Source organism: Ornithorhynchus anatinus, chromosome 4 (genome assembly GCF_004115215.2).
Source record: "Ornithorhynchus anatinus isolate Pmale09 chromosome 4, mOrnAna1.pri.v4, whole genome shotgun sequence".
NCBI classification, from domain to species: domain Eukaryota; kingdom Metazoa; phylum Chordata; class Mammalia; order Monotremata; family Ornithorhynchidae; genus Ornithorhynchus; species Ornithorhynchus anatinus.
Window position 1 is genome coordinate 43,320,509 of NC_041731.1, and position 18,680 is coordinate 43,339,188.

General features: G+C 44.8%; 1 protein-coding gene across 1 annotated transcript in view; it reads right to left on the reverse strand.

The window, feature by feature from the left end:
* Window positions 1–9,697: 9,697 nt before the first annotated feature.
* Window positions 9,698–18,680, reverse strand: part of TTLL11 (tubulin tyrosine ligase like 11) — a 216,666-nt gene continuing 207,683 nt past the window's right edge. Inside the window, exon 10 of the mRNA XM_029063565.1 lies at window positions 9,698–10,886. Coding sequence (XP_028919398.1) covers window positions 10,591–10,886 — 296 coding nt within the window. The 3' untranslated portion in view covers window positions 9,698–10,590. The remainder of the gene's footprint in view (window positions 10,887–18,680) is intronic.

Below are 18,680 nucleotides of genomic sequence, written 5' to 3' on the forward strand. Positions count from 1 at the left end.
ATTGTGTGTCCAGAATCATTTTTAAGTGCCTGGGTAGGTAATAAGGTTAGAAACAGTCCATGTCCCACAGGGGGCTCTCAATTATGGATGGGTCTCTACATGCCACCCACTCTGTTCACTTCCCTCTGTGGACATTGCCACTTGAAGATTACCTTAACTAGATGTGGAATTCAGCCATGGAATTTTCCCCAGGTTATGGGCTTCCCAGACTTTGGCTGTGCTACCCAGAGACCGGGGTTGCGGATATGATAAAGGAAGGAGCGAGTGGGGCTGCACAGTTGTTTGGAAACGAAGACATTGAGAATGGAAATCTATGCAGAGGAATGAATACTAGAGCCAATCCGTAGTTTCTTTTTAGTAAGTACTTGGGAGAGAACATTAGTGTTAGCAGAAATGATCCCTACCCTCAAAGAGTCTACAATCTAGTAGTGGATGGGGAGAGACAAACACTAAAATATATTGCAGATGGAAGGAATCGATCAATGGTATTGTACTGTATTAAGTGCTTGGGAGAATGCAGTAGAACAGAATTAATAAATACATTCCCCGCCCACAAAAAGCTTACAGTCTAGAAATAATCGAGAATATAAGAAGTACATACGAACTACAGTGGGTGGGGGTTGTGAGGTCATAAGCACTTAATTGGCACAAAAATGCCAATGTGAGAGTTAGGGACTGATAAGTGTGGGGATGTATGAAATCAACTTAACTCTCACATTGGCATTTTTGTGCTAATTAAGTGCTTATGACCTCACAACCCCCACCAACTGTAGTTCTTATGGGACTGATAAGTGTGGGGATGTATGAAATCAACTGGGGAAGGCCTTCTGGAGAAGACGTGATTTCAGAAGGGTGCTGACGATGGGGCGAGTAGCGGCCTGCCGATGTGAAGGGGGAAGGAGTTCCAGGGCAGGGGGACGGTAGGAGTGAGAGGTTGGTAGCAGGAGACGGAGGAGGAGGCAGCACAGTGAGTAGGTTGGTTTGAGGGGAATGAAGCATGCAAGCTGGGTAGTAGTTACAGAAGAATGGATAATCAGGATGGAGAGAGCTGACTGAGTGCCTTCAAAACCAATGGTAAGGACTTTCGGCTTGATGCGGAGAGGATGGGAAACCACTGGGGTTTTTGAGGACTGGGAAGATGGAGGCAGAATGACATTTTAGAAAAATGATCTGGGCAACAGAGTGAAGGATGGAGTGAGGGCAGAGAGACTGGAGGCAGGCAGGTCAGCATCTCATCCCCTCCACAGCTGTTCCCCCTGGAGCAGTGTGTGAAATGAGTGAGCTGGAGGGCAGGGGTTCATTACACTGTGAAGTTCCCGTGGGACTTTGCCTGACACAACCTAGGCTGAAACGAGCCTCCCCACTTCGTCCATTTCCCACACTCTGCGTCAGTGCCTGCAGAGTTTGGGGTGGTTGGCCAGAGCTGGCCAGGCCCAGGGACACAACCTTGACCACGGGATGCCCATTCACCTAGCTAATGCAGAAACTGGATGGATCCTGACCTGCCATCAGCACGTCCGTCCCAAATTATGTCTTTCTGCCTACAGGTCATTTGGAGTGCAATTGGCTCTGCCCCCCAGGGCCTGGTAACACGCATTTTACATTGTTCTCTAAATATGATTCTGAAGCAAATTGGCAGAAATGGGAAAAACATCAGTAATTTGGCCAATTTAGAACCAAAGAATGGAGCTGATCACTGTGCGTTTTCCCCCCCTTCAAGAAAGAATTATGCAGTACAATTTCCTAGTTATATAAAAATATGGACTCCTGGTTGCTGGAGACAGGTAATTGAATATGTTGACTGTTCTATAAAGATCCTTTGTCTCCTGAAACAGAAGGAAAACTGGGCATACGTCATGAGTAAGAAATTCATACAAGGGCTGAGAAATCTCTATTGCATCCATCAAGCCAAATAGAAGATTGGCAAGAATATGAGGAAAGGCCAGACTTCAGGTTATTACACATTGCAGTTAATTTATCTCACCTAAGTGGGTGGCGGGGGGAAGAAGACAACTCCTTTTATATAATGGAAAAATGGGGCATTTCAGAGCAAGAATTGCACTCCTTGAAAGACCTAAGAAAAGGCTCTCAAATTCATAGCATTTCAGGTTCAGTTCTTACATAAGACTGTGTCTGGATAGGACATCAATCACAGGCTGGAAGAAACTGTAAGCTATTTTCTAGTAACACTCTGCCAATCACAAGACAAATGCCAGACGCCACTGAATGAGAAGTAACCATTTTTCAACTTGTGAATGTCTTCAAATATATTACAATGAAGGGGTGGGGAAAGCGACCCTTTCAGCTTCATCTGTTTTGACAGATGTCAAAATCCAAGGCCCAGGGTTTTATCTCTCTACTGCGATAATCTTTAGGAAATGGAAAGCAAGTCTGAAGATGGGGCGGGGGTTGGAGAGAGGGGGCATCAGCCTAAATTAGTCTATCAGCATGACACACAGAATATTTCAATGAATCCGGCAGCTGTGTAGAAATACATTGTCATTAGACTTGGGCGGGATCAAGACAGAGAGATATCACTACATGCAGCAGGACTAGGGCCCGGCCTCTCCTTGATGGCAGGGATTATATCTGCCAACTCTATTACTTTGTACCTTCCCAAGTGCTTAGTACAGTGCTCTGCACACAGTAAGGACTCAAATACTACTAATTGGTTCAGAGAGTTGTTTACTTAGAGATGACATCTGCCACGTAAGCACTCTATTATTCCTTCCGCCAACTCCCTCAGGGCTCCCTTCTGGCAGGATGGTTGGGGGATTGTGGATGGTGGTACCCTTTTTGTGAGGTCCAACAGAGCTGATGGAGAGTGGGCTGGATTCTATGCTGTTAATCAAATAATGGTATTTATTGAGAGCTCACTATATGCAGAGCACTGTACTAAGCAATTGGGAGAGTACAATACAACAGAATTAGCAGACATGTTCCCGGCCCATAATGAGCTTAGAGATGAGCTTTCAGTCTAGACTGTTGACTGTAAAACCCTGTGGAAGTGGTCTGCCTTTGGTTTGATCATGTTTGCTACAGGTAAAATTGGGTCTGTGACCTGATAGAACTCCTTGTCAAGCAATAGAAGAAAGGGCTGCTGCCATGAAAAATGCAAGAGAAATGAAAAGTTCATCTGGAGCAATCAAAGCACCAGGTAGCAAGAGTTTTCTACTTGTAAATTATCTGGTTTTATCTGTTTATATCTGTTTTACATATATAGCTATAAATCAACCACTGCTAAGAAGATGTTCACAGGCCAATTCCCTAGATGAAGGATGAGCTTTAAAGAGGTTTCCTATGGCCAGATATAGGTACCAGACTCCTCCTGGCTCCCCTGCTACTCTGAACGAAAGGAAAAAGTGTTTTAGGCTGAGACCAGGTCTGCTTATGCTTCTGATCCTAGAGACTGCACATCAAAAGACACAGTAGAACCCTACAAGCCCATACAGTGAGCAGCCACTGCAGGGAAAGAGGTGAATGCTGAGTTTTTAGGGAGAATGGGTTGCTGTATATGAAAAAAACATTCTAAGCAAGAGGAAAAGTATGAAAAATGGCCCCAAAAAAGTGTTTAGGGTGGTGAGCTGGTTGGCTTGGGCAGAGAGCAGAGCCTGAGTAGGTGCATTAAGGGCAAATAAGAGTGTTAAGGGGAGAGATGATTAGTGGTTATTTAATAAACCTTGAGAGAGAGAAGTCCCATTTTTTTCCCCTTGCAGTTTGGTCCATAGTATTTAGGAAGAGGCAGCTTGCCAATTCTGAATTAATGAACCAAATTGACCTTTCTGCTATAAGAACAACAACATATACTTTCAAATGATACTCTGGAAACAGCTAACACCTAAAGCGGTGCTATATTAGTCAGCTCCTGCTTCAATGCCCTCCTGAAGTCTTACCTCCTCCAGAAGGCTTTCCCTGATTTCCATTTTTCCTCCCCAGGTCATCCCATCCAACTATCACCTCAATACTAAGCACCCTAGCCTCACTTAACACTTTTGTACTTATCAATTTATGTGCTATTTAAGCACTTAAGTTTTCACCTATCCATCTTTCCATTCTCTTTTTTCTCCTGTCTGTAAATAATTTGGTGTCTGTCTCCCTTAGATCCTTGGAGGCATAGATATCATCTTCCATCTTTAGTGTACACTCCTAAACTCTTGATTCAGTGTTTTGCATACAGTAGGAGCTTGGTAAGCAGCATGGCCTAGGGTATAAAGCATGGACCTGGGAGTTAGAAGGACCTGGATTCTACTCCCGGCTTCGCCCCTTGTCTGCTGTGTGATCTTGGGCAAGTCACTTCACTTCTCTGGGCCTCAGTTACCTCATCTGCAAAATGGGGATTAATGCTGGAGCCACATTTGGGACATGGACTGTGTCAAACAAGTTATCTTGTCTCCACCTCAGCACTTTGTATGGTGCCTGGAACATAGTAAGCACTTAACAAATACCATTAAAACAAACAAAAAAACTGTTCCTCAAAGGATCAATGTGAAAGGGAGGGGCTTTGACATCTGCCATTAGGGCTGGGGGAAGAGGCGAAGAGGGAAGAGGTGTGAATCCCTCAGAAGGACTTGTGTATTTTTTCCCAGCACTTAGTAATGTTGGTATTTGTTAAGCGCTTACTATGTGCAGAGCACTGTTCTAAGCGCTGGGGTAGATATGGGGTAATCAGGTTGTCCCACATGGGGCTTACAGTTAATCCCCATTTTACAGATGAGGTAATTGAGGCACAGAGAAGTTAAGTGACTTGCCCAAGGTCACACAGCTGACATGTGGCAGAGCTGGGATTCAAACCCATGACCTCTGACTCCCAAGCCCGGGAGATTCAGCAAAAAATCCAGCTAGCTAGGGAGCATGATTGGTATTATGGATTCATAGCTAATCTATACGTAGCATGTGTTAATTGCCCACTGGAAGAAAATTCATACTTGACAGGATTTAGTTCGTTATTATAATAATAGTTATTACAATGGTATTTAAGTGCTTGCCATGTGCCAAGCACTATACTAAATGATGGGTTATATACAGCTACAGTCCCTGACCCACATGGGGCTCAGTCTAAGTAGCAGGGAGATCAGGTATTGAATCCCCATTTTTCAGATGAAGAAACTGAGGCACAGAGAGCTTAGGTGAATTGCCCCAGGTCACAAAGCAATCAGGTGGTGAAGCCCAGAATTAAAACCCAGGTCCTCTGACTCCCAGGCCCGTGGTCTTTCTACTAGGCTATGTACGCTACTTCTCTGCATTGCATCTATACTAGACTCTGTGAATGAATGTTACAGGGATGCTGGGGGAGATCCTATTGCAGACCATTTCATTCAAGCTTTGGCATCATGTAATGGAGTTGATGCTGATTAATTAAGAAACCAGGTAAATAAAACGGGGATGGAAAAATCATTCCAAAGCATGAGGCCATAAGGAAATCATTGGTGGGGCAGTCCTCCTCCAAGGATCTAGCTAATAAAGCTAATATATCTTATACATTTAGATATTGCTCACCCCACCTACAGAAAACCCATTACAAAAGATCTAAAGATTCAGGGTCAGGCCATAAAAGGCAGATGGAGACCCTAGGAAAATGGAGCCAAAAATGAATTGAAAAGACCTAATGTACAGTCTACAGTTAAACGTTAAATAAACAGATGAGGAGCCTTCTTTGGGATTTTTTTTTTTTTTTTTAGGAACTTGCTAAGCAGAAACAGGAGAATCATGAATGATCAAGACAAGAGCGACAGGCCTGTAAAACGTTGCCATAGTTTGGGAACAAAGGGACACTTGGTTGAAGCAACCCATTTTGAAGAGATATGAGCAACATTGTTTTCTCAATGCCAATCTCTAATTATGCCGTGGAAATCATTGCTTCTAGGGTATTAAGATGTTTAGGAAATCTGCTTCAGAAAAGAATTGGATGATTCAGAAGAGCAGCTGCAGAGTATTTGCAGGAAAGACCCACGTTGGGGGTCATGTGCCAGCCCCCTGATTTCAACGGGGGGCTCTGTTCAACAATTCCAACCCAGTAAGGATTTTTTTTTTCCCAAGTCTCCTTTCCCTTTCAAATCAGCTAGCCCCTACAATTCCCCAGATCCTCAGCTCTTCACCACTGTTCCAATCTCACATTAAGTCTACTGCCACATCCTGGTTATGGTTCTTCTTACATAACATCATCTCCACTCCACCTAAACAGCTTTCAACCTGATCCAAGTTCTGATCACACTGTAGTTAGACTATTGTGTTAGCCTCCTGGCTAGTCTCCCTGCTTCCAGCCTCTCTCTGCTCCAATCTAGGTAGCGTGCCTCTGCACAGATCATCATTTTGCAGCTTTGCAGGGCTCATGTATCCTCAAAATCCTCTTCAGGTTTTCTGTGTCTCTTCATAACAAGCAAAAACTCCTCAAAATCAGCTTCAAGGCTCTCCCCAACCTGTTCTGTTTTACCTATCCACCCTCTTCACCCACTATTCCTTAACTTGCTCTTTGCTTCTCCCAAACAAACCCACTGACTATACCTCATTTCCACTTTTCCCCCATCCCCCTGCCCAGGCTGATTCCCTGGCTTGGAACTCCCTTCCTCCCCAAATTCAGCAGCTCACAGCTCTCCCTACATTCAAAAGTCCTCTAAAAATCCTGCCTTTTCCATCCAGTCTTCCCCAGTTAATTTCCATCCATCTAAATTGTATAAACCCTTCAGCCATCTCTGGCACTTATGAACTCAATCATACCAATTCTCAACACTAGTCAATTGTACATTCAATTATCTCGACTACTCTAGCTACACAGTTTTATGTCTATCTTCCCCATTAGAATGTAAGCTCCTTATAATTAATAGTAGTAATGGCAGTAGTGGTATTTATGAAGGGCTTACGACGTGCCTAGCCCTGGGGTATACACAAAAAAATCCAGATGGGATGTCACTACTTCTTTTTGAACTTCACAAACTCAATAGAATACAATGGGTGGGTTGTAGGTTAGGGTTAGGAGTTAGGGATTAGAACCCATTTAACTCCAATGGGTTAGGAGTAGGCCTCTACTCCTAACAGATGATGCCGGTTTCAGATTCCCTGCCCCCTTGCCAGCCCATGCTTCATTTCCCAGGCCTCTTCTTCTCTCTGACCTCCTTGGAGATTCTCCCGCTCATCGCATCACCTGTTTGGCTTCTCTTGGTTTTCCACCACATTCATCCATCCCTTTTCTACAGCAAGCCTCTGGCTGGCTCCTACAAAGACTGATGATTCTCGCCTGGCAGGTTCAGTGGCACTGAATGTGAGGAGGAGACGAGAGAGGAGACTGACATCAGGGGAGGGCTGCTATTACTGCCTGACAGCCGAACAGCCTATAAATCCTTGATGTTCCAAAAGAACAAGATAAAGGGCTCCCGATTCATCCTTTGTGGTGCCCAGAATAAGGTTAGCCTTGTAAGGAAGGTGCATCATTTCCGTAATGATTATCACGAAGACACAGTGTCCTTCATGAGCCAGCCTGGCCTACTCCCAGCCACTCCTGTGGAATGAAAAGCATTCTGGGGGGAGGGGGAAGCCGGATGGGGGAAATTCACCTTGAATTGAGCAGAATAACACATGCAGTGCAGATGAGCTAAAGATGAACTGCAATGAGCTCAGGAATTAGAGCTAAGGGATATTTCCGGCCATGACAATGGGTATTTTGAACATCTTCTAAAATTAAGCAGTTAGAAAAACATATAGCTATCTACATGGGAAGCCACTAATGGCATGACAAAACAACAATGTGTTGTGTTTGTGTTGTTTTTAAACTATCCATGCTCCATGGTGACACTCTATAAGGCAATTTAGAAACCACAATTTAAGAAATTGCAAAAAAGGGGGACTCTTTCTGGTCCAAGACTGGTAGCCAAATATGCTAAAGTGCCCTTGCCCCATACCAAGTGAATTCCATAGTCAAAAGCTGTGGAATTTACTTGGTTTTCATTTTTAAAAAACTGGCACAAATTCTTCAAACTATCTTTCTTACCACAGTACTGTTCTTACTGTATTGCCCACTGGCCACATTGTTATCTCAAATAGGAGAACAAAATAAGCTTCCCCCAAGTACATAATACCACCTTTGAAAACAAAGTACCAGGAATGGGGGAGAGTGTGCATATCTGTATGTGTGGAGGATGTGTGGTCCCCACAGGATATACATACATACATCCAGCAAGGCAAAAATCTACCTTGGTTTTTTTATACAAGCCAGACCCATTTATAGCCAATTTAATCGCAATTTAGTGTCAGTGCTGGGCCGCGGTATCTTAACCCTGATGCAGTTGCTGTGGTAGCCACTGCAGTCTTCACTTCCCACATTGGCCTGCTAATTTTCGGGATTCCTGCACACCCTGTCCACCTGCAGAATTCCCTAGGTGAGTTTTTGGTTAGAAACCAGGAGATATTCACCTACTTGATGAGCTGGGACTAGAATCCAGAGCTAGGTTCTCTGTACTAGATTAACCTGACTTCTGAACACAGTAGGCACACAATAAATACTATTATTTGATAAAAGTCTACAAAAATCAGGAAGAATATTGAGGGCAAAAATAGACTTGCTGCTCAGCAAATCCCGCAAGAGCTAAGCTAGTGGTGCATCCAGTAAAGTCTGAAGACTCTATGTTCAACACCAACCAAAGAAAGCACTTCCCTTCCCAACAGATGAAAAGGATATGGAATTTGTTTCTACAGGAAGTTTTGTAGTTGAAATTACCTATGTGAGCAAGAAAGATTTGGAGAAATCCATGATCAAGAGGTGGATAGATGCTTTTAGAGGTTAAGTTGGGGTGGTAGATAGTCAAGAAAAGTTAAATAGATTGATGGGTGATGGGTTCATGATAGACTACTAGGGAGAAAGGATAGGGGTATTAGATGATCCACTCCTAACTTTTTTTGGCTTCATAAATGCTTACTTTGTGCCAAGCACCATTATAAGCACTGCAGTAGATAAAACATAATCAGTTTGGACACAGTCCCTGTCCCACATGGGACTCACAATCTAAATAAGAGAGAGTAGGATTTAATCCCTGTTTTACAGATGAGGAAATTGAGGCACAATTAAGGTGACATACCCAAGATCACACAGCAGAGCAGGGATTAGAACCCAGGTCCTCTGACTCTCAGGCCCTTGCTCTTTCCACTAAGCCACACTCCTTCCCATCTTGGGGGCAGGTGGCAAGGAAGACAACCATTCCACTATTCCTTTGGGGAGGGACTCTGTTGGGGACCCAAACACTTGTCTGAAAGGACCATTGGCCTGATCCAGAAAGGCATGCTTAAGGTACTTATTACTAGAAGGCCAGTAGAGGAAGGATGAAAAAGTGAAATTCAAATTTGTAACTACTAGTTATTGACTGCTGATCTCGCCCAGTCACCCAACCCATTAATGCTTTCTAGGGAATTCAGACCAGTAAGAATTTTCCTCCCACTTGACTATTAGCGGCAATCCTGCTAGGGAGTGGGGGGTGGGGGGTGACGATGGGGGTTGGGGGGGTTGTTTTTTTAAATTAAAGCATGCAAGGAATACTGTTTAGCAACTCCCGTGGCTTTTTAACAAAGGGTATAGATCTAAGCCTAACTTTCAGAGTCTGGCTGCCTGTTATTGTGGGAAATCCAGCCCTTCCCCTCAGTCCTCTGAAAGATTGAAAGTTTGCTGTTCTCCTGCACTTAAAGGCACAGTCAGCAGAGAGCCATTAGACCAATAGGAAAAAATAAACAATGCATTGGAATGAAGAGTTGGTCTGTCCTCCTTTTCTAAAAGGCCTAACGGGATTGTTTCAATGCACAAGGGTACGTCCTCCCCCGGTCACCCCCTTTTCCCCACTCAGGCCTGTTGATTAAGCAAGATCCGTCAATCATCCCATTACAGCCAAAGGATCCAGGGTCAGACTGATGTTGCTTCAGTTTCTTTCCCTGCACTTGACCTGATGCTTCAATAGATCTTGTCCACTTTGTCTTGTAAGGGAACCTCAGGACAGGGAGGGTGTCCATGATTCAGGATTCCGGGGAGTTTGAAAAGACACGTTGTTCAGATGGTTGTCTCCTCTGTACTCTAGGTGTCTGGCTGTTAAAATAGACCAACATTCCAGAGTCTTAGCAATTCGATCAAGCACGTCAATCGGGTGGTTTGTTTGTGTCAAAAAAGCAACTGCCGTTTTACACAGGCGAACTTGATTTCCAATCCCAGATGTCCAAAAGCAAGATTATGCAGGCTCAGGTGATTTTTCTCCTCCATGGCTCTCACCCCTTGTTGTCAATTATTCAAACACTATGATTTTTCCCACTTGGTCTTCAGAAAGGATTTTCCATACATTAAGCAATAAAAGATGCTATGGGTCATGTCAGGTGAATTGTACTTTCGATGACAAATCAATTGCTAGCGACCGGACCGCGGTGAGTCTCTGTGTGCAAGGCATGTCGGCGGTCGCCATTTTGGAAGAACATACGATAGACAGGCCTGTAGTAAGTGAAGGTGGATATCTGATGGAAGAACTTACTGGGTCCCACCACTTGCAGCAGGTGGACAGGAATGTGGTTCCAGCCTACACTCCACTTTCTCTCTTTCCTGTTGGTTTTCCTGGATGGGAAAGTGACTAGTCAAAAGGGAGGATGTCGGTAATATGGAAGTTTCTTGGCAGCAGCGTTTCCCCGGGTTGGGAGGGTAGGGGTGGTCACCACTGGAGTCAGAGAAAGCCCCTCCTGACGACAAGCGCCGAATGTCACCCGGCGTTCTGGGATAGTTCGGCTGCAGACCAGCCTCTTCTCATCTAGCAGGGCCAGATGGTGTTCACACAAGTCAATCAGGGAGGCCACTTGCTTATGAAGGGGTGGTGCCTTGAATTTCCTCTGGGCCAAGTAAAAGAAAGCTTCCACGAAGGCCTGCAGACACATCCCTGGGAACAGAAGAGAGCTGAGGTTAGAGAAGCAGCTGCAGAGCCCCTGACCGGGCCACACTACCATCTGGGTAGTGATGGGAACCAAAGCCCTAGCTAGAAACACTGTTTTTAAAGAAGTAACCTTTAAAATCAATTATGCCCACTGTCATGAGCAGACCAGCTCCCCTTCTAGACTGTAAGTTTCCTCTCTAGACTGTCACTTGTCCTCTGTGTGATTTTGGACAAGTCACTTTACATCTCTGTGTTTTTTTACCTCATCTGTAAAATAGGGATGAAATCCTTCTCCCTCCAATTTAGACTGTGAGCTTCATTTGGGACATGGACTGTATCCAACATGATTATCTTGTATCTACTTCAGGGCTTAATATAGTGCCTGGCATGTAGTAATAATAATTATGGGATTTGTTAAGCACTTACTATGTGCCAAGCACTATTTCTAGTGCTGGAGTAGATACAATCCCACGTGAGGTTCACAGTCTTAATCCCCATTTTACAGATGAGGTAACTGAGGCACAGAGCACTTAAGTGGCTTGCCCAGGGTTACACAGTAGACAAGTGGAGGAGCCAGGAACAGAACCCAAGTCCTCTGACTCCGCTGACTTCTCTTAGTTCTTTACAAGTTCCACTTAAAAATGCCATTTATTGATTGCCGTGTCAAGTAGGAGAGGAGAGACAGTTGACCTACTGTGTCCCAAAAGACCTTGTGAAGTTTAGGTACTACTACTAATAGTAATTTTTATTATTATTATTACTACTCTATTACTAATAAAAATAAATTGTGGCATTTAAGTGCTTATGTGCCAACCATTGTATGCTGTAGGAGATACAAGATGATCAAGTGTCCCTCATGGGGCTCAAAGTTATTCATTCAATCATATTTATTGAGTGCTTACTGTGTGCTTGGAATGTACAATTTGGCAACAGATAGAGACAAATCTCTGACCAACAACGGGCTCACAGTCTAAAAGGGGAAGACAGTAAACCAAAACAGTCCTTATAAGGTAGTCTGATCTTCACCTCAGTTTATTTTAGACAGTACTGGGATTTTATAGGTCAACCCAGGACACTTCACAAAATTTTATGAATGTCAGAATCGGGTCTGAATCAACTAAACAGATCTTTCAATCTCCCAGCTGCCCTAATGATTGAATGCCCACATCAAAGTTGGAGCCTACTCGGTACATGGGCAGCCTAATCCCACAGAATCCTGGGACTTTTAGAGTGGAAGGCCCAGAATTTTCACTGTTCTTTCCTCCCTTTCGCCGCCCTCCCCTATCCCCCCAGCCCCCGCCACAAGTCACCAAAAGGGTAGAGGAAAAGATGTATATTTTGACTCGCAGTTTTGATGTTCTGGGTTTCCACAACAGTAACTTGACTAGCCTGAGATTAACCCATTTAGCTTTATTGGCTGTCTACACCGATCAAATTCTCCAAGCAACAGCTCCACCCACCTCTTTCCCCTTGTTGAGTAGGCCCCATGAGCACTAACTGCTCTGTGGGTGCAGATGATGGCAAGGAGGAGGTAGACTTGGAAGCCCAGAGCTGCCCCGCTGACCCTGCGGCAACTACTGCCCACAACATCTCCAGAGGCTCCCTCCAACCCTGCTTTGATGCAGCATGGCTAGTGGAAAGAGCACAGGTCTGGGACTCAGAAGACCTGGGTTCTAATCCCAGCTCTACTCCTTGCCTGCTGTGTGACTTTGGGCAAGTCACTTACCTTCTCTGGGCTTCAGTTTCTTCATCTGTAAAATGGGGATTAATACTGTAAGCCCCATGTGGAGCAGGGACTCTGTCCAACCCGATTTGCTTGTATCTACCCCATTGCTCATTCTTGACACATATTAAGTGTTTAACAAATACCACAATCGTTGTTATTATTCCTCCTCCCACTTAGTTTGCGAGCCCTTCGTGGGACCTGATTATCTTGTATCTACCCCAGTGCTAAGAACAGTGCTTGGCATGTAGAAAGCACTTAACAAATACCACAATTATTGTCAATTATTATTTAACAGAAGAGGCCTGAGCATCTCTTCTGCCAACCTGGCCCTTAGTGGACTGGCCCCGGGGTACCCACCCAGGCTGCTCACTGGAGATTTCACTCTGTGGCCCTGAGAGGTGATTTTTAAAGGAGTCCTGGAATTTGGACAGGACATTCACCAAGAAAGCTAGAGTGTTTACAAGATGCTTCAGTTTGACCCTGCAGCCTGGGACTGAAGTCATTGGTCACGGTACCTGCTGAGAGTTAGAGGCTGTGAAATTGAACTGCCGCAGGATTAGCGTGGCATCTTTAATCCTGGCTACCTCAAAGCAGGAAACTGAAGACTGACATCTGTCTATATGTTGACTTTGAGGGAAGATTGTCTGCCTGAAGGCGGGTGTGGGGGTGGAGAAAAATGGATCCTCCATGGGGATCTAATCCGGCTATACACTATGGTGGTGCTGAAATTGCTGCGAGAGGGTGGTATGCCTTACAGGAAAAAACTATCTGGTTCAATCGCTCAACAGTATTAAGGACCTATTGTGTGCAGAATAGTGTAGGAACTGCTTGGAAGAGCACACTCGAGTTTGTAGATGTTATGTCTGTACAGGAGAAACAGTAGAGATGATCCCTTCCCTCAAGAAGTTTACAATCTAATGGGGGAGATGGGCACTAGAGGAAATAATAGAACATAAAGATACATTCATAGGTGTTGTGGTGGTGGGAGGATTTAGGGTGTGTGAGTAGCTAAGGTCTTAGGCAGTGCTGAAGCGGCCATGGGGATGTAAAATGGGGAGATGAGAAATGAATCAGGGAAGACATCCTGGAGGAGATTTGCTTTCAGAAAGGCCTTAAAGACAGGGAGAGCAGTGGCCTGAAGCGGAAGGGAGTTTCAGGGACAAAGGAGGGTGTGAGCAAGAGGTTGGTTGCAGGAGAGATGTAAGTGAAGCACAATGGGGAGGTTAGCTTAAGAGGAATGATGTATGTGAGCTAAGGTGTACTAGGAGAATAGAGTAGACGAGGAGGATAGAGAGAGCTGATTGGGTCCATTGAAACAACTGTCAGGAGTTTTTGCTTGATGAAGAGAGGAATGTGTAGGGAAGCAGCATGGCTCAGTGGAAAGAGCTCGGGCTTGGGAGTCAGAGGTCATGGGTTCAGATCCCAGCTCTGCCACTTGTCAGCTGTGTGACTGTGGGCAAGTCACTTCACTTCTCGGTGTCTGTTACCTCATCTGTAAAATGGGGATGAAGACTGTGAGCCCCACGAGGGACCACCTGATTACCCTGTATCTACCCCAGTGCTTAGAACAGTGCTCTGCACATAGTAAGTGCTTAACAAATACCAACATTATTATTATCATTATTATTATTATTATTATTATTAGTCAAACTGGGGTACGGCAAGTGCCTGGGCCATTGTGACAACCATGTGAATGGAGAGGAAGGGGCAGATTAAAGCAAAGAGGCAGCATGGCCTAATGGAAAGAGCACAGCTTTGGAAGTCAGAGGATCTGGGTTTTGAATCTTGGCTCTTCCACTTGTCTGTTGTGTGACTTTGGGCAAGTCACTCTACTTCTCTGGCTTCAGTTCTACCATCTGCAAAATGAGGATTCAATGCCTGTTCTCCCTTTGACTTAGGCTGAGCCCATGTGGCACCAAATTATCTTGAATCTATCCCAGTACTAAATACAGTGCTTGGTACATAGTAAGCTCTTAACAAATACCATAATAATAATTACAATTACTATTAATACTATTATGTTACGGCAGAAATACCAAGACAATTTGGTCACAGACTGAACTCCGGGACTGAAAGAGAGAGAGGAGTCAGGGAAAAGACCAAAGTTACCAGCATTATCCAGTGTGTGTTCAAATTGGTGAGTGGGTGAGGAGAAGTGAAGCAGGAAGCCAACTTAGTTGAGGAGCAAGTAGAAGTTGGGGGTCATCAGAAATGTCCAGTTGGATAATGAAATATCCAAGGAATGATGTAAGAGAGAAGAAAGGTGAGAAAGACATAAAAAAATGAAATGATTTGGAAGTGAGGAAGAGAGAAAGAGGATGGTGGTAGATAACTCAAGATGATGATGATGGCATTTGTTAAGTGCTTACTATGTGCCAAGCACTGTTCTAAGCACCAGGGTAGATACAAGGTAATCAGGTTGTTCCACGTGGGGCTCACAGGCTTCATCCCCATTTTACAGAGGCACAGAGAAGTTAGGTAACTTGCCCAAAGTCACACAGCTGATAAGTGGAGCCAGGATTAGAACCCATGACCTTTGACCCCCAAAGCCGTGCTCTTTCCACTAAGCCACGCTGCTTCTTGCACCTGGACACCCAAACCCCCTCATGCCTAAGATGTTCCCAATATTCTAGACAACACCATTCTCCCTGTTTCACAAGCTCACAACATTGGCATTATCTTGGAAACATCTCTCTCATTCTCCACACACATTCAGCCCATTACAAAATCCTGTCAGTTCTACAGTCTCAACAATCTTCCCCTTCCTCTCCACCCAAACTGCTACCCTATTATCTAAGCATTTATCCTATTCCATTTTGACTTCAGCATCAGCCTCTTCACTGGCCTTACCTCCTGTTTCTCCCCTATCCAAAACAGATTTCAATCTGCTGCCTGGATCATTTTTCCAAAAAAACCCAACAAAAAACAAAACAAACCACTCAGTCCATGCCTCCTCTCTCCTCAAAAACTGCAATGGTTTTCCATCTGTCTCCATGACAAACTCCTTATTATCAGCTTTCAGGCAGTCAATCAAATCTCTCCCTCCTACTTTTAGCTCCCTCATCTCCTACTACAACTCAGCCCATACACTTTGCTCTTCTAATGCCAACCGACTTAATGTACTTCGATTCCTCCTTCTTACTATCAACCTCTTGCCCACGACTACTCTCTGGTCTGGATCTCCCTCTTCCTTTGTAAGTGTTTTGTAAGTGCTTAACAAATATTATTTTCATTATTATTATATGCCATGGGGTGCATCACTGTAGTAAAGCTCCACAATCACCAAAGGACCTAAGAAAGAAAACATTCTAAGGTGGAAATTAAGCTCACTGTGGGCAGAGAATGTGTCTACTAACTCTGTTATATCGTACTTGCCCACGCACTTAGTATAGTACTCTGCACACAGTAAGCACTCAATAATCATGATTGGTTGCTTTAATGAAAGGCATTAGAAAAAGTCTTTAAAGGAGGGGAGAGGCGGAGAAAGGGTGTGGAAGTGGTGAAGGCAAAGACAGATGTGACGGCTGTGGTTGCTGAGAAATTTCAGGGATTTATTCCGTGGTGGGTTGGTCCTCCTGCCTTGCCTCTCTGAGTTCCCTTGTGACCTTATTCTACTAGAAATGGTGGTTTGGTAGAAGCTTAGGAATGAGGACCTGACTCTTCAAAACTACCATCTCTTGCCCTTTCTCTGTTATTAAATCAATGGATTTTCCCCAATTTTCCAAACATTCACCTGTGCCAGCAGTAGCTCTGTGTTTTAACTGGACCATTTCGGAAGCACCACCGAGGAACCCAGCCCGAGTCTTTACTTGGCCTGCTCCTGGCTCTGTGCTTAATCAATCATATTTACTGACCCCTTTCTGTGTGCAGAGCATGGGGCTAAGCACTTGGGAGAGTACAATATAGCAGAGTTGGTAGACACATTCTGTACCCAGAGTGAGTCTAGGGGGGGAAACAGGCATTGACATAAATAAAATTACAGATACGTACATAAATGCTATGAGGCTGAGGGAGGGGGTGAACAAAGGATGCAAAGCCAAGCGCAAGGGTGATGCAGAAGGGAACGGGAGAATTGAACCACTCCTGGGTATTTGCTCCCTCCCCTTTCCCTCAAAGTTGAAGATGGATAGTCGTTTCAGTTCTCAAACACCAGTATCACTGCAGATGGTTCCTAAGAATTATCCTGGCACCAACACGTCCCTGAATTACGGAAGATTGGCTGTTGATTAAAACCAGGTCATTGCCCCTTTGCCATCCGAGGTGAGAGTTTAACCTCTCAGCGGACACAGTGGGCTAAGTGAAGACTTGACTGTTATTACCACCCTGCTGGGCTGGGCTCCAGCCTGAGAACCAATGTGCAATGGAAGAAGGACATGTGGCTTGTCATCACTAAGTGATGGAGATGCCAAATCCTATAATGGATTTATACAACAGCAACATGTGGCCTGCCTTAGCATTTGCCAAGCTTCCATTTGGGGTGGCAAGATACTTTGCTGCCGCTGTTGCTATAGCAACATTCGGGCCGGGGGGTCAAGATTGGCTGCCATGTGCTGGTGACCGGCTTCCCTGTCTCACTTGCCACTCCTCTAGACTATAAGCTCATGGGCAGGGCTCATGTCTATCAACTCTCTTGTATTGTACTCTCCCAAGCGTTTAGTAATACTTATTATAGTATTCATTTAGTACAGAGTTCTGCACACAGTAAGCACTCAACAAATACCAATGATTGATTCTGTTCCTGTCTGCTGCACATTTAATTATCACTGTGGAGCTGCCTCTCCCTGTTTCTCAAGTGTAGGCTCTCTCTGTTCCTTAGGGACGCTGCCTTAGGATGAGGGAGAGATTTCCCACAAGTCTTTCTCTCTCTCTGCCTGCTCAGCTCCCCTCTGCTCCCCCAGATGCCTGCAGATCCCGGGATGTAACCCCACCTCCTTTCCCAGAGGGAGATTTAGCAGCCCCCGAGGAACCCAGGCTCTGCAGAGGGGATGCGCAGTCACCTAGCATATCTTCCTCAAAAGTGCTCCTTCCTGTCCAGACGGGCCCCTGTGGGAGGCCACTCAGGCATCTCTGGAGCGCGGGTTTAAGGATCTTTGGATCACACCATTTTAATAGCCGGTTACAATAACTCATTTAAAGAGGAGGCGGAACGGGAATGTTAATTCCTGCAGTTTAGATCTTGGAATGATACCCTATTTAATGCCTAATTAGAGACCTGGGCGTGCTCAACTGCTGCTGCACGTGAGGCGGAGGGACCTGGCATAACCGGATGGGCTTGTATCCAGCTGCCGGATAGTGCATGGGCCTGGGAGAGAGAAAGACCTGGTTCCGCTGCTTGTCTGCTGCATGACCTTGGACATGTCACTTAATTTCTCTCTGCCACAGTTTCCTCATCTGTAAAATGGGGATTAAGACTGTGAGCCCTATGTGGGACATGGACTGTGACTAACAGGATTACCTTGTATCTACCCCAACGCTTAATACAATGCCTGGGACATAGTAAGCACTTGAATACTGCAGTTATTTCTTAGGGGTGATGGCTTTAAGACAAGACATTGGGCATTTTCCCTCAACTTAATTTCATTTTATTGATGGGGTAGGGATGGATGCATCTCTTAAAACATTATGATTCCAGTCTGAAGTATAATTTCTCTAAACTCAGCCTGCAATTGGGGTCATTTCCCAGCTCCTTTGGCAAAGCAGCTCGCAGGGAATGTGCTGGGTTATCTGAGAGCAGCAGCTGCCAGCTCGGGAAATTATTACATCTGTCATGGTGAGCTCTAATGTGAGAGAAAAGGTTCATTCCGGATCCTAATTCCTCTCCCAATAAGTGACCCTCATGCCAAGCATTTAATGAAAAAAGTTAGAAGCTCCTGTTTTACAATTAAAACAACAGCTACTATAGGGCTTAGAGCTGGAAATGGGGCCTGTCAAAGCCCCATCACTGCAGATAGGACATATTCTGCACAGAATAGTAGAGTATTTTCTCTTTTACCTAGAAAACATCTGGCTTCCCTCGCTATTCATTGCGCCCTATACTACCGGTGTTGGTAACCTGGGGCTTAGAGGTCAACAGG